This window comes from Emydura macquarii, unplaced genomic scaffold, assembly GCF_026122565.2.
Source record: "Emydura macquarii macquarii isolate MOO-44397 ecotype Brisbane River unplaced genomic scaffold, CSIRO-AGI_Emac_v2 contig_2205, whole genome shotgun sequence".
NCBI classification, from domain to species: Eukaryota; Metazoa; Chordata; order Testudines; family Chelidae; genus Emydura; species Emydura macquarii.
This window is the reverse complement of record NW_027132342.1, coordinates 34,281,627-34,308,296: the sequence shown is the minus strand read 5'-3', so window position 1 is coordinate 34,308,296 and position 26,670 is coordinate 34,281,627. Positions and strand designations below refer to the sequence as shown.

The window sequence follows — 26,670 nt, the reverse complement described above, 5'->3', positions numbered from 1 at the left end:
ACGTTAGAAAAATTGCACCTCAAATGGGGAGAAATTGTTTTATGTTACCTCCTGGTTAGCAGCAGCTAGTTCTTCTTCCAGTGCAGAGACTCTTTCTAAAGAAACCCTCAGTCGTTCCCTTACCTAGAAGAAAAACCAAAATATGTGCAGTAATGTGATTTCTATCAGTCTTTATGGTTTATATAGTCTGCCATAAATACTATAGTACAATCTGCAGGTCTGTTTGCAGGCAGGTATGCGTATTGTGTCCTGAAAACTCATGAAAGGGAAAGAGACATTAACTAAGAAGGTCTTTTAAACCTGACTCTGAAAAGAGTGAACCCACAGATGCGAGCATCAGGTTCCAACCTTTGAAACCTAATACAGCTACTACACAATTGCCTTTTAAATCTATGAAATATATAGTAAATGCAACCCTTCTAAGAGTATACAAGACACTAAATATAAGAATATTTTGGAACAGTTCCAGAGGAAAGGTATGGAAAAGAACTCCTGAAAATACATTTAAGTCCATTGTGTGAAGAATAACTGTTAATTAATTTACCACACTTATTGAAAAAGTTATTTGCAGCACTGTTTGTAATTGACCAAATTAATCCTTGTGAGTAAAGACATTCACTTTATTTTGTCTTTACAAAAAAATATTTAGGATCTACAAAGATATATTTCCTACACACAAAAATGTAATGCTGAGTTTGTAATGAATGAGAGTTTATTACATGGGAGATAAGACATTATCTTCTATTCTCTGGGATTCCCTTAATACTGTCTATGGCCCACACCACAAAAGGGTTGCAGTGTAAACAAAGTGATGTGTCTTATTCTATATTGAAGGCATATTAACTTCTACTTGTTTGAACACTTACTCCATATCCATAGGTAATGATGAAAGGACTGCTAACCAGTTAGGAGCCTGGGGGAAAATAATTCTCTTTCAACATCCTGCTGTCCTTACTGACGAAAATGGAATTTTGCATATGTTAATAACACATACCTAACACTACAGCATTCACAAGAACTAATAACAAATAGAAAACATTTAAAACAGTACATATTAATATACTATTGAAGTATACAACATCATGCTGCAACATGTACACTTATTTAGTCTTGTTCTTCAATCAACTGTTCAAATTAACTAAGCTGAGACAGCAAATACACTTGCAGAAAACAACAGCATAAAGAAAAGTTATTCAAAAAGTGTTTCTACATTAATTAACATGTAAAGAAAACCTTGTAGCAATTTACTTTGGCTTAGATGAAATAAAAGATCATGTAAGCCTAGTGTATATCTTAAAGCAGTTATTGCTTACACAACACTATTTGTTTTAGTTAATTTGTATAAAATATATATATTAGCATATTGTTTTAGTAAAAAGCAAAAACAAGTTTAATTGCAGTAAGGACATGTTATGTAAGTTCATCTAACTTATTCAAATGCCCTAAAATATCTACAGTAGTAATTTCTAAACATGTATTCATGTTTAGGGGGTAAATTTTCAAAAGACCCACTTGCTCACACACAAAATGACAAACACATACAAACCCAGGCATTCTATGGGTGTAAACACCTGTATGCATTAACAAAATTCTAGCAGTTGTATGGGGAGTTTGATTAGTGTTAGAATTTGAATGCACAAAACAACTTGGGCCATACACAGATGGAGGCTGGAATCTGAAAATGTACCTCTTAAGTTCTGTACAGTACAACATTCTATGACTGAATCCAGACCCTTGTTTATATGGAACTGTGAAGCATAATAAAGCGCAGAAAGCCACACATGCTGCTGCATGCCAGGATGACTAATTCTGTGGATAGTAGGCCATGGTCTCAAAAGATTAATGTGAAGAATCACACCCTGTTCCATGATTTGTGAGAACACAGCCACTCAGGGAGAGTGGGCAGGGAATTTGCATGAATCAGCTGAATATTGAGCCACAGTATTAACATCCCAGTTCCTCACCCTAGACTGTTTGGCAGGAGAAAAGGGAGTGCCATTGGTGGTAGGGAGAGTGATTAAATTGAAACAGGTATCATTTTCTTTCTTTCTTAAATAAACAAACAATAAAATCATCCCGGTGAGTGTTAGGTTGGTCCACCGTCTTTCCTCATTCTGACTCATCGCAAAATCTTAAACCAGCTGCCCCCGTTTGTTCTCCCAACCTAAACTCCATTACATCAACTGAGGACAGCTCTGTTTCAGCAGAAAAGACTATTCATTTTTTCCATACCTAACTGTTAAACTACTCAGGAAGAATCCTACTCCTCACCCATCAATTGTGATGTTATAATCATTCCCCCCAATATGGGACTCCCATATATGTCAGCCAGTTAGTGAGCTGAGCAGTCTGTGACTCCAACAATGAGAGGAGGGAGAAGCTGAGCAGCCATGAAATCATTACACAGAAGTCTTGAATTGAGAGAAACTTCCTCTTTCAAAATGCAAACTACTCTCTGCTTTGGCTATGATGCCCAGAGCTCCTGAATGTTATGTGTCATAGAAGCTACAGTTCCCAGATCTGCCTCAGACCAATGGGATAAATGTTTAACCTACTAATCTTTGTTATTTCCTGACTTGGTTTTAATTCCTTCCTTATTCAGTCTTCCATTGATTTCAGTGGAAATTTGAGGAAAGGACAGTGTTAAAACTGAGTAAAAGGATTCAGATTTGGACATTCATGTTCTACAAAAGAATGCTGATGATAAATAGAACAATGGTATATTCTGTATAGGAATTCAGCAGTGAGCTTTTATCATGAGCAATATTTAGCCCATTAGTGATAATTCCCTGAAACTTATGAATCATTCAGAACAAACTTTAAAGTCTAACTATGGGGCAATGGCCAGAGCCACCTAAAAAGGTTTACAACAAACTTATTAAAATAAATCCAGTGTCAGCATTTCCTTCCAAATTCATTCGAAAAACAAACAAACAAAACCCAAAACAACAACAAACCCCTGCTCCCAATCTAGTTTTTTTTTAAATGGTCTGGAAAGATTGGTATTCCAACTGTTATAATCTTGCTAGGAGACAAATGAGTGGACACAGACTCAGAATATTCTTTCTTAGTCTATTTTTTTTTTTTTTTTTTTTTTACACAGGGCTTTTTATTTTTAAATATGCTAAATTTGCATAATTTGGATGACTGGCACTTTCATAATGCCTTCTCATCTGTAGACCTCAAAGTGCTTCACGCTATGTCAGCCCCTTTTATAGACAGTGCAGCCAAGCACAGACATGTCAAGCAATTTTCTGGAGAACCACTAGATCGGGTGCCACATCTGGTACTAAATCTCTGCTACCCCATCTGTAAACAGTACCAATACTTGCTCACTTTCTGGGGCATTGGTGTGAGGCTTCACTAATGAGGATTATGAAGTACAGAGAATTAAAACTAATCCTGGTGATGTGTGGTGGCCTCTCAGAACACAGCAGAGCATACATCTCTAGGTGACACTTTTCCTGTTTGGTGCCACAAATGGTGCAGAAAAGGGATTCTGTTTCCTTTCTGCCTGGCTGCACTCCAACCACTGAGCCAGATGACCAGCCACACCACTGGCTTTGAAGGGCCACCAAATAAACCAGACACATCATTGACCTTTACATTTCACATGGTTAATCTCTTGCTAGCATTCCTGGAGGTGGTTACACACTAACTACCCTACTGTATCTCCTAGCAACTGCTTCTCACTTATTTTCCCTCTTTCGCCAAATCCTCCCTTCTTCCCTTTCCAATTCCCAGCCCACAAAGAGCTTTAAAATTATTTATTCATGCTTGTATTTGTGACGCCTTTTCTTTCTATCAACACTTGTGTGACTAAAACTTTACATACCCACTGGTTTATGAATACAAAGACTGTGACTAATGTTGAAGCAAATTGGTTGTTTTCATCTGCAAGAATATCTTTGTATACTTTTCTGTTGTATCTGCCCAGCACTTGCCTTAAGGGAATTAATAATCTTTGACATCTCAATGAAGACTATAAAAACTTCTGTCGTTGTTTTTGTTTGTGGGGAATAATTTGGCAACTTTACCTCAAAATAACTCAGAAAATTTTCTTTAAAAAGTTAAGGTTTAAAACAATTTCTTTTCCTTTGAAATTTGCCTTTTTAAAAAAATGAGTACCAAAAGGTTAAATCTGGTTGGTGAATAAGGCCTGCAGGAGGGGAAATTTGCTCTGACAGATCTCATAATGTCACTAAGGCAGCAAGAACAAGTATGAACAAGATTGTTAATTTCTCATTTTTTCCATACTTCCCAGTCTGGGAGCTTCTTCCTAAAGCCATTTCCTTGCTGGGTTAAGTGAAGGGAGAGACAGCACTTTCACTTTCTCTCAGTGGCTCTCCCAGGGGCTTCCAGTACCCCCCCTTTTTACCACTGTTCTATTGAGCCTCTAGTTAACCTGTTCTCTGCTTACCTCTGCGTAGGCTATGAAATAAAACTCTACATGTGTTTATAATTTGCTTACTCCCCCTCTTTTCCAACACATCACAAAAAACATTAAAAGACATTTCTCCTCAACAAAGCCAACACAAGAAAACTGGAATTTGTTTGCCAAACCATTTGGAGATACAGTCAGACCAAAAAAAGAGTTAGGATTTTTTTTTTTGAGCGAGAGAGACAATAGAGAAGATTTTAAATGCTCTGGTACTGCTGAGGGAGTGGAAACATAGGAAAGTTTCCTTTACTTGCATCCTGCGAGCAGCTTGGATGCTGAGTCAGATTCTTTCAAGTTTGAGCAAAACTATAACTTTAAACACTCCTTTTCTGATTTTTCCAAACTATCCAGATAAGTTCTCTCCAGAGATAAGATGTGGCATATGAAATTTCAGGGAACTGATTTATTTCGGGGGAATTTTGTGGTGGCTTATAATAAGACACTAACTTCAACCTTGATTATGCAGCTGATATTGCCATTCCATAGTACTAGAAAGACTCCCAGATAGGTAACTCATGGCTGCTTACCCGTATGCAGACTACAGGAAAATATCGTAATAGAATAACATGGAATTTTATTTCTTCATCACCAACTGAGATATGTTTAAAAGAAAAGACAATCAAGTACAGATAAAACTGCCTGCTCTGTCTTGACATAGTGCTTTACCCTGGTGGTTTACATTAATTACTGTTCTTTATCTTGCTACCTGGTGTAACTAAAAATCTAAATAGCTATATTAGATGGAATCCAGGAATAAGGACTTATTTTGAGGTTGCTCAAACATGCATTGGTTTCATGATTGCTTTGCCCATTTTCTAATTTTATTTCTAACTATATTCCTTATTTTAATTTTACACATACACATAATATAACATAGACTACACTTTGACATGATATACAGTGAATTGGTAGTAGTTTGAAATATCACCTGAATCTATACCTCAACTGTAAAGGTCTGAGCTCTTGAGTGGCAAAGTTATGTATGATTTGTTTGTCTGTACCATGTTTTGGATCCAAGATTTTTTCTGAATTAAACAAGTTTAAACATTTTGCTTTTTAATATGAAAAGACATTTTAAATTACTCCCTATTCAGTGGTTGTGATAGGTGCAACAAGAATTTTCTTCTGTAAAACTCTCAGGATTCATTTGTTACATTTGGTAAAGCCATTTTCTCAAAGGGAAGACACTTCAGACTCTGTGGTTTGAGGCATCAGCATAATTCTGTAAGTATTTCTCTCCTCTATGAGCCATGTGGAAGTAGATTCAAATCTGACTTCAGGACGTGGATCTGTACTAAACTTTCACAATCCAGTGCAGTATTTAGCAAGGTGCTGCACTACCAATGTCATCCTTCCGATGAGATGTTGCGCAGAGTCTGGATATTTGGGTGGAAGCTAAAGCTCAAACAGCATATTTTTCAAGGACATAGGTGTCATATACCAGATATGGACTGGTTATCCCAGAGAGAGATACAGGAGATGTTCTTTTTAAGACATATTAATGCTCTCCTTTCTCTAGTTAGTGCCAGCTCAGGTCAAGAACGTTACATACGCTGCCACCTAGTGGCGGCTGAAAAGTATAATACAGTTTAGCATTCCATTACATCTCTCCCTTTGAGTTTTACATTCCCAACATTTACAAGATCATGCTATCCTTAAAGTTCACTACATATGTCTGTTAAGTGTCTCTGAATCATACTAATATTATCATTACATAACCCAATCATGTAAAAACTTGGTTATCTTGCTGTCCACTAGTTACAACAAGGGTCAGTTTGGGATCTTTGAGTCTTTGAAATTAAAAGGAACAGTGGCAAGAGTAAAATGCCTGCAAGTTGCATGGAAATTTTTTGAAAACACCATAATATATAGGCTCAAACTATATGAACACCTCCTTCTCTCTTCACCCCCCCCCCCCCCACCTCAAACAAAAGAGGACTGAAAAATGCCATCATGGCTAACCAACTTGGTTTTGTCACTGTAGAAAGGTCTTAGATTGATCAAGGCAATTTACCATCCCGAGCATGCATCTCAATTCTGGTACATTCAATTCTCTAATTGCTTTTACTTTCTCAGGACTAGGACTGATTCTCTCTTTGTTTACTGTTTGTCCCAAAAGTTGATTTGGGATAAGCAGAAAATGAATTTTTCCTTGTTTAGTTTCAGTCCAGACAGCCTGATTAGTCTTAGACCTTCATTGAGGGTTTTATTGTGTTCTTCCATGGAAAACCTGTACATCAAAATATCATTCACTAAGAGTACAAGTCCATTTGTGTTCATTAATAGTTTTGCCATCTTTCTTTTGAAAATTTAAGATCCACAGGTAATCCCAAAAGGTAATCTTTGAAAGCAAAATCTCCCAAAGGATGTGATAAATGTAGTAGTTTAGCACTCTCTAAAGTGAGATTGGGGAGGCTGACGAGTATCCTATGTAAGCAGATTGCTTCCCTAGGAAAGTAGCTACCAGGCTTACATGACTATTGTCTGGACTAATGCTATTTCCTTCCAATGACATGGAAATCCCTGTAGAGAAAGTAAAAGTGAGAACCCATGTTTGGGACCTCTGTGGCAGCAGAGCACATGAACATGCCATGCTGTCATTAGGGAATGGAGGGCATTCAGAGACACTTCAACTCTGTGACTGATTGGTGACCTACAGGGTGAAAAGAACCATCATGGCCTACCTACTCTTTTACTGTTCTGTGTCTTTGCAAGGCTTGTAATGCAAGGATATATGCAGCCCACAACCATTCCATTTTTATGGCAAAATTTTCCTCTTCTGCAGGTTCTGCATAGAAGATGACAAACCAGCCCCAAGTTTTGGAGGACATGCGTGCTTTAAAGGCCCCCAAAAAAAGAACAGTATGTAACACATTATTGTAAAACACTTTGGGATCACTTCTCTATAAAAATGAGATATGTAAACACATTCTGTTAAATCAACGAGCTCTTCTGGGTTGTTTCTGGGACAGAATAAGGATTCTGTGGTATTTGGACTACACTGAGGTCATTTTGTAGCTTTTGACACCAAGAAAATCCAGAACTCAAAGGGTCTTTGCTCTTCTATGTTGCTAAGAACCCAAAATTCAACAATTATAGCACAATTAGATATACAGAAAATGAACAGAAAATTGATCTATGCCATGACAAAACAAACACAGAGAAAAACAATAATAAAATAATTACATTCGTATATAGTGCAAATGGAGTTTGTTGCAATGTCTTCCTCAACTAACTCACCCATGGAAATGCTTAAAGATTTTTCTCAGATGCACGAAAGATTACCAGAAAATGCATCATGATTATAGAATGGTTTCTGAAGACTTTTGAATATTATTAATATAATGTCTGTGTGATCATTAATATTTTTAAAAGACTTACATAATAATTTTTCCTGTGAGTGGTATTATTTATAAACAATTTAAATAAGGTAACTGTAGATGACAGAAATTAGATTCCCCCATTCTTGCATGTTCTTGTCATCTGTTTATATAATGTGGACAAATTGACTGTTGATTAATTTTTTTTAATCTAAAATTGGTCTAAACTCTTGTCAGATTTTATAAACCCAGCAGAGTAGGCTTAGAGTCAAATCCTGCTATGATTATAGTTACTAGGAATTGCTTATAAGTTCAATATGGCAGGATCAGGCCCAGGGATGTGGGAACAATTTGTATAGTGAGGGCAGTGAAAGCCATTGAATCAAACTGTCAACCCTGCATATAATGGAAACCACTTCAAGGCATGGGGTGCAGCAGCACAACCAGGACTCCTAGTTCCAGCACAGATGACCAGGTCTTTAGTTAGTAGATGGACTGGAGACCCTCAAAGGAATAGCCGGATGAAGAGACAAATGTTCTTGGTGACATGGGTAATTAGCATTGTTCTCTCTGAGTAAATGTGAAGTTAAGGTCTCAGCACGAGGCCTGGGGTATTGTGTTGTTGCAATTGCCATCTCTGAGATGAGAAGTAAAACCAAGACCCTGACCACTTGTGGCTATTAAAGATCCTAAGGCAACTTCCACAAAAGTTTGTTATCAGCTTTGATGCCCCATCCAAAATTTACAAGTCTAACTAGCTGAAAGAAAAATTTGAAAAAATTCTCCTTTTAAATTTTAATTGTTTTCACCCCCCCCCACCCCCCACTTTCCTTCTTAAAATACTGTTGTCTGGCTTTGCATCAAATCCCATTACAGCAATGACTCCATTTCAGTGGCTGATGTACTGTGCATGTAGGAATCATTGCACCGACCAGTGAAACACAACCACAGTACTGTGGTACAATCTGTTGTAACATGACACAATAGTGTTTTAGTGCAGTAAAGTCAAAGTGTGAGAGTTGAAATTACAAATGTGAATTTTCATTTGGGCAGACTATGTACATCTGGTTAGGGTTTTTGGGCAGAACATTAAGGCCAATCTGCTTGTGCAAAGACCCTGTTGTAATTTCTCAAATGCATATGGAATAACTTTTTGTTTTATGGCCAACACTTCCCCTGCAAAATAAAACAGGTTTGACTATCCAAAGGTCAGATTGTTCCCTCTGTTGCATGAGACTGTACATAGTTAAGGAGAGACTGTGGGCCATATTCACTAGTATTGCCCAACTGATTTGTGCTGCTCCATTACAGGGAATGTGGATGGGGAAAAATGGGTATGGTTTGGCCCTTCCTACGTAACCCATGCTAACCTTGTGTAGGTTTTTGACCCTGCTAGGTTAGAGCACAGATAGAGGTTTATGGGTCTCCTACTGCCTTAGAAATAATTAGCCTGGCCTTTCACCTCAAGAAGTAGAGATTCATGATCTCAGATCCAGGTGTACAGGTTCAATCACAACAGATGACTTGAGCAGGGATGTTACACATACATCTTTCCTAGCTGCTGGAAAGGCCCTTTGGAGCTGTGGGCAGCCAGAGGAAGAAAGAATGGCCTTCAGCTCTAACTTGCTTTGGCAAGAGGTATGGTAATAGGACAGTTCAGGATATGAGGCACATAGTAGAAGTGCCTTATTGTCACTTTATACTCCAACTTCAATGTTTTACCAAGTGCAAGTTGTCCACACCAGAGAAACTGGCCTGGTATTTTATATGGGTCTATATCTATATAGAAAGACAGGCACCCCCTCCCCAACATATATGGAGGTAACACTCATATGAACAATTGCAAAACCACGTGATACATTTTTCATGCACCTTTGACTGCCTCATTGGCTATCCCTGCTAATCTACATCCTCCTCATTAGAGCTACTCAAAAAATGTTGAATTAAACATATTCCCATTGTAAAATACAGTTTTATCTAAATCTGAATTTTTCATGGGAAAAGATAGATTTCAGCAGAATTTTCTGCCAGGAAAATCAAAACAAAATATTTTGTTTTGGGTTGACATTATGCTTTCCCCCGATCCACTATGGTGCCTCACGAGAGTTGTAGTTGAGGATACCTAATGCCCCCTTTCTCTGCTATGGGCCCAGCTTCTTTATAAGACTACATCTCCAATGATGCACCACAGCCTCAATTTGTGGCTGAGCTACAATGGTGCATCCTGGGACAAAACATTTCATCTTAGGTCAACAAACTGAAATGAAATGTTTCATTTCAGGAACATTTAAATTTTCGGTTTTAACATTGAAATGAAACATTTCCAAAGTGATTTTTTCTAACCTTTTCATTCTGTGAAATTCACTCTGTGAACCCTGCTACGGTGCACTGAACGTTCTGTAAAACTTTTGAAATGGAAGGACATCACAGCGCAATATGGAACTTTTAATGCATGTAGCAGGATCCACTTGGGATGTTACTGCATGGCAAATTAGTGTGCTTTAGATTTACACTCTGGGTGGCCACACACTGATGTCTGATGTGGACAAATCCTAAACATTCCATATCTCTGAATAGCTTCAGACAGCCACCATTCTTAATAGTAATAATAATAATAATAATAATAATAATAAAAAATCAATATGGTACAGAATTGTTTCCTTTTTCTCCATCCCAAATATGAAATCCCCTCCACCCCAAATTAGACCTGTGCAAGGCCCAGAATGGGTAAGATGCAGCTATAGGCAAGTCACACCTTCTTTATACATTAAAATGTCATGACCTTAAAGTCAGTTAAATCACAGCCCTGACAAGGTGGAAATAGAAGCATTACACCCTTGGAAAAGAGAGAGTTTTAATTTCTAAGTATAGGGTCTGGAACTAGTTCTTAGCCCTAGGACTGTCTGAGATATCAGACATTAATGTCATTAGTTGTGTCAGAAAAGGCCATTTTAGTTCAGTTGTGAGGTTTTTCTGGTTCTGTCTAAGATGTGAATGGAAGAGTCATGATAAATTAAGGCACCTATTTTTTACAGATGGAGGCATAGATGGACACTAAGCTGGGGGGAGTGGTAGATACCCTGGAAGGTAGGGATAGGATACAGAGTGACCTAAACAAACTGGAGGATTGGGCCAAAAGAAATCTCATGAGGTTCTACAAGGACAAGTGCAGAGTCCTGCACTTAGGACGGAAGAATCCCATGCACAGCTACAGACTGAGGACCAACGAGCTAGGCAGCAGTTCTGCAGAAAAGGACCTGGGGGTAACAGTGGATAAGAAGCTGGGTATGAGTCAGCAGTGTGCCCTGGTTGCCAAGAAGGCTAATAGCATATTGGGCTCCATTAGTAGGAACATTGCCAGCAGATCGCAGGAAGTGATTATTCCCCTCTATTCGGCATTAGTGAGGCAGCATTTGGAGTATTGTGTCCAGTTTTGGGCCCCCCACTACAAAAAGGATGTGGAGAAGTTGGAGAGAGTCCAGCAGAGGGCAACAAAAATGATTAAGGGGCTGGAGCACAAGACTTATGAGGAGAGGCTGAGGGAACTGGGCTTGTTTAGTCTGCAGAAGAGAAGAATGAGGGGGATTTGATAGCAGCCTTTAACTACCTGAAAAGGGGTTCCAGGGAGGATGGAGCTAGGCTGTTCTCAGTGGTGGCAGATGACAGAACAAGGAGCAACGGTCTCAAGGGGGAGGTCTAGGTTGGACATTAGGAAAATCTTTTTCACTAGGAGGGTGGTGAAGCACTGGAATGGGTTACCTAGGGAGATGGTGGAATCTCCATCTTTAGAGGTTTTTAAGCTGCGGTTTGACAAAGCCCTGGCTGGGATGATTTAGCGGAGGTTAGTCCTGCTTTGAGCAGGGGATTGGACTAGATGACCTCCTGAGGTCCCTTCCAACTCTATGATTCTATGATATAAAATGTATGTTTGATATAACATTTTTAAAATATTTTAAAACATACATATATATCTAAAGATATTTGGCATAGAAAGTACAGAAAACATGACCATGTGCTGTGTCATAAACAGCTTTTTCAGCATTTGTTTGGGATCGTTGCCTAAGTAACCTATGCTTCCATCACTCATGAGAAGAGCTGAGTAAAATTTTTTGACAAATTGTTTTTTCAGTGAAAAATAATTTGGTGAAAAGTTTCATTTGGGGAAAGCAAATTAAAAAAAAAAAAAAAGTCTAAATGTTTCATTTTGACCATTTCAAAATGTTTGGTTTCAATTTTGGAGTTTCCAAACATTTTGATTTTTTTTTTTTTTTAAAGGCAAACTGTTTTGACTTTTCAATTTGAAATGTGTTTCGATTTTAAATTTGGTCAATAAAAAAATTCACCCAAAAAAGGAAAAATAAACCAAATACCCAAAAAAATACCCAAACAGCTGAATCAAAATTAAAAAAAAACAAAAAACAAGTTGACTGAAATGCTTCAATCAACTCATAAAGATTCAACTCCATTCGTTCCTCCCAAAAAATGTTTTGAACCAAATTGAAATGTTTTGGCCAGTTTGAAATTATTTTTTTAAGGTTGTTAATTTAATGAAAAATTTCAAAAAAACAGTTTTGATTCAAATTGAACTAGATTGTTTTGGGGATTTTTCAGTTCTGCGAAAAAGTCCATGTTCATTCAGCTCTACTCATGAGTAATGCTCTCAGTCCCCAAAACATGCTGATAATACTTTTATACCACACGACAGCATCAAGTATTCCCAAAGCCTGTAGCACACCTTGGGTCCAGTCCATCTTAAGGAAAGGTGTTATACCTTACATGTATATGTTAAACATAACTGCTAGATAGAAAACAGCATCCTGGATTTTAAATTTCAGTTTAGCTTTATGTGGAACCTTTTTTGAATAGTTTCATCCATTGTTCCTTTGGTTGTTCTTAAAATGTTTTTCAGTGAAAGGATGATTCATTGCATCAAGAAAAAAGGAAAGATATACAAATAGTACACAGAACAATATCCTTTTCCCCTACCACTGGAAAAATGTAAGCTTTTCAGAAAACTATTTTACAGTTTGTTTTAATAGAATGGTTTTAATTAGGCATTTACTGTGTTTTTAAATTATAGTTACACAATTTTCCTTGCTCATATGATATTAGCTAATTCTGAAATAACATTAGAAATTTCTTGTGTAAATTTGTACAAAAATAGTTCTTTAAAAAAAATTAACAAAAATATATGTTGTAAATTCTGACAAAAATTTAGAGATGAATTATGATATCGTAAGTAGACTTGGTCTCTGTTTGAACAGAAATGGAATAAGACCTTTTCTAGATAGTTTATAATCTGTTACAATAAAAGATGCAAGGGATGATGGTTAGTTTTGCTATATTGACCATTTGGAGATAGATGTCCAGTATATAAAATGATGCATATTTCTGTCACTCCAACAATTTTAAATGTACTAATTACTGATTCTGACACCTTGCAGAAAGAAAAAAGAGAGACAAATTAATTCTTAACAGTTTAGATGGAATTCTACACTTATCTTCACACATATACTATACATAATCCTTTGCTGAAGGACTGTAAAATATGCCACATAGTTATAAATATTAAAAACTGCACAAATGTAACTCCATTGAAAGTTTATAACTTGATTGACATTCAGTTCTCATGACTTATAATTTATTAAGAACTAAATGCTAAAAACTACTATGTGGCAGAACTCTCCTACTGCTTATATATTTTTTCAGCTTTTTAAATACTGTAAGATAGAAATCAGACCATAAACCCTACTAATCTCCAAAGGATATTATTAACAATACTGGGTTATATAAATTATGCTACAGTCAAAATCACACAAAACCTAAATCTAACAGCTAAGGGAAGTTACTATATATTGATACATACACATACACACACATACATACATAAATACATATATATATACTTCCTTAAAATTAATTTTAATAGTGTTTAGCTCTATAAAATATCACTCATTGCTAACTAAACACAGACAAACTTTAGGCTTTACTTTAAATAATTGTATGTGACGTTCAAGTAACATTGCGCCTGCTAGTCAAATCCAACATGAAAAGACAAACTGCTGTCTTCGACACTTCTAATAACAATGAAAAAACATACTATTCTATGAACACAACTAATGTATTCATGAAGTTTTGTGGACTACCGCTCCTCAAATATTAATTGGGGTGGGAGTATTTTCAAACTCTTGCAGGACTTACATAAAACAGATGTGGACTAACATTTTAGAAATCTGTATTGTGAATACTATAAAAATTTCCTGGCATTCAGAGTGCTACATTCCAGACCAAAATCTCTATTACATGTAGTAACTTTTTAAAAAAGTCATATACTAATGTCTAGTTAGGGGAGAAAACTGATGCTGCTACCTTTTCATTCACAATTCAGCTATGGTGCAGTGAACTGCAATTTGAGATGGCCACATTTTCTCAGGAATCACTTGCTTCTTGAAATACACAACACAGACAAGCGTCTCATATGTGGGAGATATATTTACTAAATGGAGAGAGGTGTTTATGCTAGTGATGTGATTATCATGGAACTGTTTTGTAACAAAAACTAATAGTGGCCACAAATGACTTATGATGACCTAAGTTAACTTTTATGTAAAATCTTTATTAGCCCCCCCAAAATGAAGTTAAGAATCAAATGTGAACATTTCAGCTGTTAGTCATGCTTTGTCAGAGATTTTCTTTGGCTGTCCTATTTTCAGTATGTATAATACACTCCAAGAACTGAAGAAACAATTCTGCTGCTCTACTGTATCATAAGTGGGTAAAGCAAAGATATAGTCTGCTGAATAAGCTTCTTTCCATACTGTACCTTTTCATCCAAAGCCTTGTGGTGCTCAAACAAAGATTTCAGTGCTTTGAGAACCTCAACTTCGCTGGAAACTCCTGAGGGGGACTGTGCTTGCCGTTTCACCACTGTCATCCTCAGAGACCTTTCATGTCTTGAAACAAGGCACTCCAAATGCTCCAGTAACAGCTGTCAGGTTTAAACATAAAAGGACATTAATTCATTTGTACCTAAAGGTCCCTGGCATTATAATTACAAACTGCACACTACCAAATGGCAATGATCTTGGCAACCTCCCTGTCTGAGGAAGCCTATGACACTATTAAAACTACTGCCAGCATTCCATGACTCCAAATCAGAGGACATGAAAGAAAATAAAAAAGGAATTTTATTCAGATCTTCTTAAAAAGCTCTGCTGTGAACTTTGGAAAACAACAAATTGCTCTACTTAGATTTATTGTTGCCTGGCTAAAATCAACTTAATATATTTAAGTGATTTTTTTTAATCACAGTAATTAATGGAATGTTAATAAAAAAACCAACAGCTAATATAACTAACCAACTAATGCAGTCTATAATTAATGCCTGAAAATCAGTCGCCTAATTGTAATTTGTATTTAATTTATATTAAAACATACTTAACAGAGAATGCAAGAACAAGCAATGTATTTTCATTAAGGCTTTAAAGCAGTGTATTTATTCTAAATGCATGTTGCATAGCTAATCGAGCATGTTAATATGGCAAGCTTTAAAATATTTGCTGTCTTTGTTATAAACATGTGCAATGTCCAAAAATATTGCTATGTACATTCATTGTGATTTCTATCCTACATTTAGCTGAAGAAAATATTATAATCATATTTTTGTGGACATCTTTTTGCTGATATATTGAAAATCTATCTATTTATCTATGTTTTTATAATGTACAACAATGCCATCCCTGTTGTATCTGAGCATGAAAGTGGTTAGTTGTATGTATATTAAAAGAGAGTGGCTAACTTCACGAGTCACACGGTATAAGAAGAATACTGTAATCACAGTATAATCACACATAGTATTCCTTTTCAACATACAGGAACATCTAATTCATGCAAGTAGAAGTTAAAAGTTACGTGACTGATTTACTTATTATTACTCCTTTGATGTGGTTCTTAATACATCTACTACTGGAACACAGATATATTTACCATATTTATATTTATTTATTTATTCTCAGACATGTAGTAAACTTTGCAGTCCTATGAATTAGTGATGATAACAGGTATAACAGAAGCATAACCAGAGTGTAATTGTAGTAGAATGGTAAGGTAACTACATTGAAATTACAGTACCCTTAATAAAATGGGAATTACTTATGTTTACCATTACCGTACTTTAAAAACACTGAATACATCCTGTTTGCATCCTGCCAGTAGCTTACAGCTATACATACTATTTACAGAAATGCAGCAAGCATGTACATAAGAGATTACGTTAGGTTAATATATGGAGAACTTTAGCAATACCACACAGCTGAAGAAAAAGGGAACACATTTTGCCATTCTGGAGTTGACAAATCAGATTAACAAAAGCCACAGGAAAAGATGTGCATGAGCTTGCTCTACTGGGTCGCAGGCTGATGTAAAACAAATTGAGGGAAGGCAGATGCAGGCTTTTTGCGACAGCTTTGGAGGCAGCTTTTAGGGGAAAGCAGTTTTGGAACCCTATCAACAAAGGTTGATGAGGGGAAATGCTAAAACACTGATTCACATTAGCAATGAAGCACAGTCTTAAATTCACTTCTATTCAGAACAGCACTTAAATATGTGCTTAACTGCTTTCCTGAATTTGGGCCTAAATTAGAGCATCTCCAGGCAACGCTTCTTCCTAGGCCATAGCCCTTTGCTGCACCACTTTACTAGAGTCTAAACAATCTGACCCTATATTTCACAGTTATCATCACAGATCATGTACTGCATATTAATAGACAAAATATTTTGTTACTTTTAAGTTTAGGTTCTAGTTAACATTAAAAATGAAGTATTATAATAGTCAAACAAAAAAGAACAACCCCCTAGTATTTGAAAGAATAGAAAATGACATTTAAGAGACAGATAAATATTCAAATATCCTCATACTTAAAATTGTTAAATAAATGTACATGTGAAAAAATATTATTTTGTATATCTTATTGTATAAAGAGAAATGAGCTGACATCATAGCTAAGTGCTGAAGTTGCCATGGGGAATTATATATTACTTGCAAATACTGAACATCTGTTTTTACTGTATTGTTTACAGAAGGGTTTCATAGAATGATAGGAATGGAAGGGACCTCAAGAGGTCATCTAGTCCAGTCCCCTGCACTCAAGGCAGGACAAAGTTATATCTAGACCATCTCTGACAGGTGTTTGTCTAACCTACTTTTAAAAAATCTTGATTCCACAACCTCCCTAGGCAATTTATTCCAGTGCTTAACTCCCCTGGCAGTTAGGAAGCTTTTCCTAATGTGAGCCTAAACCGCTCTTGCTGCAATTTAAGCCCACTGCTTCTTGTCCTATCCTCAGATGTTAAAGAGAAATTTTTTTCTCTCTCCTCCTTGTAACAGTTTTCAAGTACATAAAAAGCTATTATCATGTTTCCCTCAGTCTTCTCTTCTCCAAACTAAACGAGCACAATTTTTTTAATCTTCCCTGATAGGTCATGTTTTCTACACATTTTAATCATTTTTGTTGCTATTCTCTGGACTTTCTCCATTTTGTTTGCATCTTTCCTGCCATGTGGCACCCAGCATTGGACAGTTGAGGCCTAATCAGCACACTGTAGTTTCAGCTAAGAGTCATTGATTTTTCTGGAAATTAAATCTGAACATTGGCATTTTTCAGACTGATAGCCATATGAATGCTTGAGAGGACAGGTCCACATTCTCTGGTGGCTTAACAGTGAGTTTATTTATGCTTTTCAATAGAAATTGACTCTCTACTGAGAGTCCCTTATTTCTTTTCCACAAGCTATGAAAATGATGATTATGGTACAGTTAAGCCAGCTAACTTGAAGGCCTTATTAATTGACACTCCCAAAGAAAGGATTATCCAATGAGTAGAGCACTAGCCTGGACCATGGGAGACGGGTTCAATTTTCTGCTCTACCGCAGACTTCCTGTGTGGCCCTGGGCAAGTCACGTAGCTCTTTGCCCCTCAGTTTCCCGTCTGTAAAAAAAAGGGATAATAGTTCTTCTCTACCTTGCATAGATGTTGTGAGTATAAATAGATTATAAAAGAGTGCAAAGTGCTCAGATACCATAGTAATGGGAACCACATAAGTACCTAAGGCCTGGTCTACACTGCTGCCGGCTGTCGATGGGAGACACGCAAGCTACATAATGTACCGACGTACTGTGGTGTCTCCACTGCACTGTGTTGATGGGAGATGCCCTCCAGTTGACGCAGCCTTACTCTTTTTGGGGGTGGATTTATTTTGTTGATTGGAGAGCACTTCCGGGATCGATTGAGCGGGTCTTCACAGCCCACTTAATCAATCCCACTGCATCAATCCATGCAGCCCCGGCAGTATAGACATACCCTAAGATAGCTATTGTAGATGTTCATGGGGGGCAAGGGATATTTAGGGTATGATTATGGGAGATAAATCACAGAATTTGTTTTCAGGGTACTACAAGATTGCCCACTCTATTTATCCCTAAACACAAGAAAGCACCTGAGTTTTTTCTAGGGTACGGTGGTTCTGCAAAGTGTTCCAACATGGCCAAATAGCTAAATTTCACAATATGGCCTGAGTCTTTCACCTCTAGGTCTATTCCTGACCACCAAAACATTTCACAAACTAATCTACAGTTAGTTGGCCCATTTTTTTTTCTGTGTTGTGAATCTCAGTTGTTCCACTAGAACAGTGGTCCCCAAACTTGGGGAAACAGAGGAAAGTTTGGGGGGACTTGTGGTGGGGCCTGGGTCAGTCTCCACGGGAGAGCAGGGAGGGAGGGAGCACCACAAAGCCCCGCTCTGCCCCCAGGCCAGCTTTGGCCCCCAGCCCCAGTTCCACTCCACCCCCTGCTCTGCCCCCCCCCCTCTCTACCCCCAGCCCAGATCTGCTCTTATTCACTCTCTGTCCTCAGGCCAGCTCCACCTCTAACTGCAGCTCCTCACCTATCCCCAGCTCAGCCCTCAGTTCTGCCTTCAGCCCAAGCTCCTCTCTGAGCCAACAGTGCAGTAATGGAGGTGGGGCATGGACAGATTCCATTACTAATAAGGAGGGGTATGGCAGAAAAAGTTTGAGCACCATTGCATTAGACCTCTATAGTCACCTGAATAAGTGAAGAAAGAATCTAAGCTGGAGTGCAGGCTCTACTCCTCTCATCTTTTGACCACTTTTTTTCTTTTCCATCCTACTTAGATCAGTTTTTGTCTTTTGATCTGCCATAATTCTTCAGTTCAAGACAAATCTGAAGCTCCATTTACATCTATAAATGGCAAGTGGCTGCTTGTTGATCATTGCTTCTTAAGGAATCTGTCCTGAACCAGCTGCCACCTATGTAGGTAGGCAGCAGAAGTAAGGCAAATTGCCATGTTAATGAGCCTTTGCTTAAAATATTTTAGAATGGCAATAATGGGCAAAAATAGATTTGAACGTATAAGAATTACATACTACTTGGTTCAGAGCTCAGACCGCAGCCCTTTCTCCATGGCTGTTAAAGTAGATATTTAGGTTTATAATCAAACTCAGTTGTACTAGTTCCACATCAAGTACATTCAACGATTCAAAATGCCAATGACCATTAATATTGTTCACTCTTCTGACATTTCAAAAAGCAGAAGTTTCAAAAGATTATTAGATGCATTTGATAACATGTAATGAAAACTAGTTTGAAAAAAAAAACAAAACATATGTTTGTCTGAGTTTTCCCTGAGAATACTGTAGAGCAAATGTAGAAGATTCATTTTTTTCCCATATGCATGTTTTCATTTCTTGTAGTTTTAGGAAGGAAACAAGCATTAAGAGTGTTTGTTTTAATTCATGTAAACATTTGTATGCCAGTAAAAATAAAAATGATTAATCCATTAACAAAAAGCTTAAAATCAAGGGCCGTGTTTGCAAAAGTGCTCAGTGCCCATAACTGGGGCCACATTGCCAAGGAAGCTCAGTTCCCACATAGGCACCTACACAACGTGACTATTTTCAAAGGTGGTCTGCCCCTAGTCTTGGAGCAGGCCATTTCACGTAGGTGCCTACATGGGAGCAGAGCTTTTGAAAACTTAATCACTCCATTAGGTGATGGAAGCTGTTTTCTGAGATCTATTGAAAATGTGGCCACACATTCAACTAAGTATAATCAATTATCAAAGCAAAAATGTACAACAATGTGAACAGAAGCCTTTTGTTTCAATGTGTTGAGAATCAAACCAGTTAACCACACTGCATTGTCCCCAAATCTCTCCTTAAGCACAAAATGTGCCATATCTGTAATGTACATTTTATTGTGAACCAATAAAGGCTCAGGAAAATTTACCCCATATTCCCTCATACATAATGATAACTGGTTATTTCATTCAAACAATACAACATAAAACATGAAGAGCTGTATATTCCCTGGAGTTACGTTCCTGAAGTACATGTCAGCAGAATACAGTAAGATTTCATGTCACAACAGCTTTGCAAAAGAACTGGGTCTTAGAACCACAGCATAACAGGTCTGTTAAGAACAGCTTTAGAATTTGTTTTAAATGACAATTGAAGGTTCACATTAATCAATGTCATGAGGTGCTGCAGACAGCCTGCTCTTTCACACTGTGTCATGCTGCTCTGACATTAGAATTACCATTGGATAGATGTGTAGCAAAGAAAAGAAAATTGAGTTCAGCAGCAAGCAGTCTGAATTTATCACAGTAAAGTAACTAATTGTTGTGAAGATTTTTCTATTGGAAAAAACTAAAATTTTGCCAATGCGTTATAAAAAAATCTAAAAAACACAGGCAAACTTTACTCTTATGGTTTGTGTGTCATAAGATCACCAAGATGGAATTCGTTATTTTCTATTGCTGGTAGACAACTAATTTAAACCCCATAGTGTTAGCAAGATAAGCCAGGTTGAATTAGCAAGGTTCATTAAGAAATCCTGATTTCTGGTGACCACAAAGTGAAAAGATGTCTTCACTATTTCAAAAAAACAAACAAACAAACAAACCCCAAACCCACAACTTTAAGAATGAATTAAATGCCTTTTTAAAAGTTTAATAAAAACAAAACCCACATGTACGGAGAGGGCATTTCTAGGATTTCCATAATTTCCTTTGTTTTACAAAGGCATATATTGTATAGATGATTAAGGCCCCATCTCAACAAGGCACTGATGAATGTGCTTGATTTTCATGGATCAGAAATACATGCTTAAGTTAGTAAAGATAACTGAATTAGGATCTTAACTAGGAAACCTACTCATTTATGTTGATTAGCAATTACATGTGGACTGAAAAGTTAGACAAGTGCACAGTTATTTTATGCATTATAAGTTGGCCATTATGACTGCATAAAGTTGAACACGTGAATGTCTTTTGACTTTTGGCTTTATTCAATATATTGAAATCAATGGGATTACTCACAGTTTGTAGGCTTTGCAGGAACTGGGCTTAAGTGTATTAAAAAAAATCTGTCTAATATTTATTTATTGAATTTCTCTCTTTAATTCCAATAGTGCCATTTTACTAAATTGTCAAAACAGTAACAACAGGAAAACAAACATCTTGAGCAATGGAAAGAGAGACAGAGGACTCAAGCAGGAAATCAAGAGAAAAAAACTGGGGGAAAGTGGACAGAGGCATAAAGAAGTGGGAGTAGAGGAAATATAGAAAAAAAGATAGAGCTGGAGGAAAATGGATGTGGTGAAGAGAAGATGAAAAATACACTTTGAAGAAAGAAGGATCCTAAAAAAGACAGAAGGAAAGAGGCATTAAAAGAAAGTGGAGTTCAAGGAAAGAAGAAAGAAAAAATAGAGGTAGTAAGTTATTTTTTAATTATTTTTGAAAAGCATGGTTGATTAATTGTTTTGAATCAATGATCTAATAGTTTAACTATTCACATTAAATAAGGAAAGAGTACATTTCCCTGTCCTTCTGCTCAAGAAGAGTTGTACCAATTCATTTCATGTGTATTTTCAATAGCTTTTGTTCTGAAAAGCTGGCAGGTGTGTAATTGGTTGGATTAAATAGCAATAACACACACTGTGCCTGAAGCAACTCCTCTCATGTCCTCCCAGAAGCTCGTGCATCCTGCTATTTTATTTGATTTGGCAAATGTGTTTAACATGGGTAGGACTGGATTTTCGAAAGCAACTTTGTGATTTAGGGTTGCAATTCCTATTAAAAGTCAAAGACAATAAGACTTGCACTTCTAAGTGACTTAGGTACCTTTGAAAATTCTACCCTATGTCGTTAAAATGACTATTTGAATACAAATTTGTGAATTATCGATATATGTCCCAGCATTGTCTAAATATTTGAATTGTATGGAAATTGTCTTAAATACTGTTATTTTCTAGTAAATCACAAATGCCTAGCATACAGCAAAATTAAGCCCTTAATCTTTAGTTGCAGATAACTAGTTGTTTGATAATGGCCAGAAAAGATCATTAACTTAAAGATACTGAGGTGATATATATACCCTTTGAAAGCAGCATAACAAGCTAATACAATGAATTCTGATGTTATTGTTGTAGTGTATTATATAAATTACAGTTATCTTTCTTTGATGTCTCACCTGGACAGGTTAATACTAAATTGGCCATAATCTGGAAGCTGTTTGATGGTAATGGCCAGGGAGTTAGTTGTATCTGGATTCATAAACAGACCAATGCATGCTGCTTCTAGAATAACCAGATTGGTCATCAGCAATTCACTAAACTAAGCCAAAAAGACATTGTCATCGGCATATTGGAGATATTGAAGAAGTTGAATACCTCCAAAAGCTTCCTCCTTAGGATTTTCCATCAGTCAATCAATGCCAATATTGAACGATGGTGACAGAACAAAGCCTGGCCAAGCTCATGTGGAAATAGGAAACCGTGCCATGTACCTATGGAATGCTGAGTAAGTGGCAACTATCAACTACTTGGGAAAGATCATAGACTGTGCTGGAGGATGCTCAAAAGATGTGGACACCCATATAGCCGCAACTGTGGCCATGTTTGAAGCCCTTCAATGGCCTCTGTGAAGACGTTGTGACATATACCTTGCTACGAAACTACAGATCTATAGAACTATGATTATACCAATTTTATTGTAAGGGTAGTGAAACATGGATGCTGAGAAAGGCTGAAAAGTGGAAAATTTACATTTTCAATTGTCATCAACTTTGTCAACTGCTCCATATTAGGTGACAAGACAAGATTAGCAATGAAGATATTCATAGCTGAATCCAGCAACCACCTCTGTCAGTACTGGTTTGTTTTCAGTGGCTTTCTTGGTACAAACATATTAGGATGGAAGACCAACACATGACAAAGTGTGGTTACCAAGGAATGCTACTGTGACAATTTCCTGCAATAGCCTTGACAAAACTCATTGAATTAAGTTTAAGTATCTTTGGAGTCCATTATATTAAATGCAAAACTTATGTATTATTGTGGATCTGGATGATCAAAAGTCTATATTGAACATTGTGGCGGACAAGAATGGTCTTTTGGGACAATATGTGTGAAGTGGATTTCCTGGGAAATATCCAGGCAGAGGTGAATGCAAATTTCACTTCCCACCTCTCTGCAGCTTTTTGAAGCTATGCTCTGAGGAATGGACCATTGTTTACTGATTACAAATTCCTGAAATCTGAAGAGCAAGGCCAGGCTGTATAAAGGAAAGACTAACCTACACATGTGGGTAGTTGTTCTGAGCTAAGGCTGTTATGAACTTGTAACCACTGTGACAGGGCCAGATCTGATGGCTATAGGAGAGTAGTGGAGGATATATATATTAGCCCCACGATCAACAAATCCTTGTTCCCTGGGTGATTCAGCTGGGGTTACTACAGGCCAATTAGGCTAGCTGAGGCCAATTAAGGAGCTTACCCCAGCAGTTAAAAGCCTCCCTGTCAGGTAGATAGGGGAGCTGAAATGGAGTTGAGCGAAGGAGCAGAGCAGAGTGGTGCAGCGTGGCTAGAGAGCCTAGAGTGATTGCTGTTGCTACCACAACCCCAAAGAAGAGGAGTTAAGGATAAGCCCATCTGGGCAGGGCCAAGGGTCATAGGCAGAGAGGCCTAAAGGACGAGCCAGCTGCTCAGTCAACTGAGCAAAGGAGTTGAGGGGGGGTGACCTCACCGAAGCAGCGGAAGATCACAGGGACAGAGACCCATGGCGAGGAAGGAGGAGAAACCCTAGCCCCGGTTCCAGGGAGCGGACTGTGAGCAGTGAGGCCAAGGACAGGCGACACAGGGAAGGTAGTAGCTCTCATGGACTAAGTGGTTTGAGGGTACTCCTTACAGGGTCCCTGGGTTGGGACCCGAGGTAGAAGGTGGGACCGGACCCCTCCCCCCCGCTCCCACCCTGCCATACCACCAGTGCAGCCGAAAAGAGCGCAGGACCTGTGGAGGGGCAATACAGGCCTCCCTCATCACACCACAGAAAAACCCTTGATGGAGTTTGAAGGAACAACTCCCACCAGAGTTCCTGCTGGAGTTGGGGTGATCTCTGGTAAATTTATTGGCATGTATGTAGAATATTTTGTTGTTTTTAATATGTTTTCTCTGCAATGCTTTTACCTTAAGAATAAATGCTTTTACTTGGAAAGAGTTGTGTGGGTAAATATACTATTTATAACCCCTGAAAAGCAAGGCAAGTGTAGACACTGTTTAGGCAACGTGGCTTGCTGGGAATAACATTGTGCAGTGCTCAGTCTGCAAGGAGTATTACATATGACTGCTCTTTACAAAGAAAACTATATATGAGATTTCTTTTGTTATGAACCATTAAAGCCTCTGCCCAGTGTAGAAAAATGGATACTTTAATTTCAGAAATGGCTGTTTGACCTCTTTTAGGAATATTGGCTAAAAATTGTGCTTATTAAAAATATATAAAGATAAATTGATGTAATCTGGATAAACCAGGAAGAAAAACTTTTTACATTTAATTCTGCTTTACCAAAAGATAGTTATTTTATTTTGAAAAAACGTATACATTAAAAGGACATGTTGATTGATATACAACATCACAAATATAGCATTTGTCATGGCTGAGAAAATATGTAGGCCTTTTTGAAACACGATTTTTTTTTTCTGCTCTCATTTAGATGATTTCAAACTGGAGTAATCCAGATTCCCCTCAGAATGTTAGTTCACAGATATCTAATATGTCAATGTTGCTGAAGTTAGAGTTAGGGTTTTGCATGATAGTTCAATTCTGAGCAATGTGACAAGTGTATTGGTTATGTACCTAAGGGATTTATTTATGGAGAGGCAGTTTGTCAGTGAAAGCAGAAAATGTGATGTTGGGGGAGAGGGGATTAAGGTATATTAATTAAACATTTATTTACTCTTAAAGGTTTGTGTGGCTAAGTGGTTCTTTGAACAGCCTTAACTACTTATTAACTAACTTTTTTTCTTTTTAGGATTATATATATTGTTTATTATTAACGTCATATTTTTGTGGTAATTCTTGTAAATGCTGAAGTTACCATTGAAAAACATGCTAAAGGGAGTGTGCTTAGAGGAATGATTTTGTAGAGTTTGGGTTATTCTGTTTAAAATCATATAATAAAAAAGACAATGAAATTTTATTAAGAGAAATAGAGCTGAAAAACATATATATGTTAAAAACTTTTGCACCACGCATTATTCCAGTGGTGCAAGATGATCTGGAGATCAAAAGTAAAGAGAACAGTTGGCCAACTCTTACTCTTTCACTTATTGTCCATTCTGGACATTCTCTCTCTCTCTCTCTCTCTGACTCTCACTATTTTAGTCACCAGTGTGCAGACCTAGCATAATAATTGCAGTTATTAACCATGGCTATTGTATTATTAAAGAAAAAGAAAATATTAAACAAAATATCACAAATGACAGAACACACATAATAAATTGGCTACTTAGAGTCAGAGTCACTGAGTTTAAGGCCAGAAAAGATCACCAGATCATCTAGTCTGACCTCCTTTACGTCACAGGCTATGAACACCATCCAGTACCTGCACACAAAACCCAGCAACCAAAATTACCAAAAGTATTACAATCCAGAGGAGACAAGACTGTTTTGTGCCACAGGAAGAGAAGAGATGGGACTAAAATGCTCCCATGTCTGAGGGCTTGTCTACACTTAAAAAGCAATGCTGCTGTAGCATTTCAGTAAAGACACTACGTATGCCAATGGGAAGGAGTCTCCCATTGGCAGGGGTATTCCCCCTCCCTCCCAAGAGGCAATAGCTAGGATGACAGGAAAATTCTCGTGTCAACCTAGCACTGTCCACACAGGGGTTAGTTTGGTTTAACTGTATCAGTCAGGGGTGTGGATTTTTCAGATACCTGGCCAATGTAGTTATACCAGACTAATTTCCTAGTGTAGACCAAGCCTACGGCTCCTGAAATGGCAGGGAACTGATTGAGTGATATATACTCAGATAAGGCTGGCGAGTGACCCACACTCCATAATGCAGAGGAAGGTGAAAAATCCCCAGGGTCTCTGCCAAGCTGACCTGGGGGAAAATTCCTTCCCAACCCCACATATGATGACCAGTTAGACCCTGAATATATGAGCAAGAACCAATCAGGTAAGCACATGAGAGAGAGAGAATGCTCAGTGCCACCTCTGAGCCCTGGCCTGCCCCATCCAGAGTTCCATCTCTGCCTGTGGCCATTTCCAATGCTTCAGAGGAGGAGACACCCCCACCCCCAAATACCCAGAATACACTGACATGGGGTAATCCCTTCCTGACCCATTACAATCTCTTCTGTCTTCTCACTCTGTAGAGCTTTTAACAGATCCTTGAGAGTGAACTGCCGGAGGGGCGGGGGGGGTGGGAGGGGGGGGGGGGTTGTTAATTAAGACTAAAGTATATTGTTTCCCAGAATTGTGAGTCCATCTTATATCTCATAGATATTTAAATTGCTTATAATGGGGCAAAATAATTTGTTTAAAGGGAAGGT

The 26,670-nt window shown here is 37.7% G+C and overlaps 1 protein-coding gene across 2 annotated transcripts in view; it reads right to left on the bottom strand.

The window, feature by feature from the left end:
• PPFIA2 (PTPRF interacting protein alpha 2) overlaps nucleotides 1-26,670 on the bottom strand; it is a 534,766-nt gene that overhangs the window by 189,482 nt on the left and 318,614 nt on the right. For both annotated transcript variants that reach the window (XM_067559878.1, XM_067559879.1), the window contains exons 5-6: nucleotides 14,585-14,749; nucleotides 49-123 (exon numbers count right to left, since the gene is read on the bottom strand). In XM_067559878.1, the coding sequence (XP_067415979.1) occupies nucleotides 49-123; nucleotides 14,585-14,749 (240 nt within the window). The remainder of the gene's footprint in view (nucleotides 1-48; nucleotides 124-14,584; nucleotides 14,750-26,670) is intronic.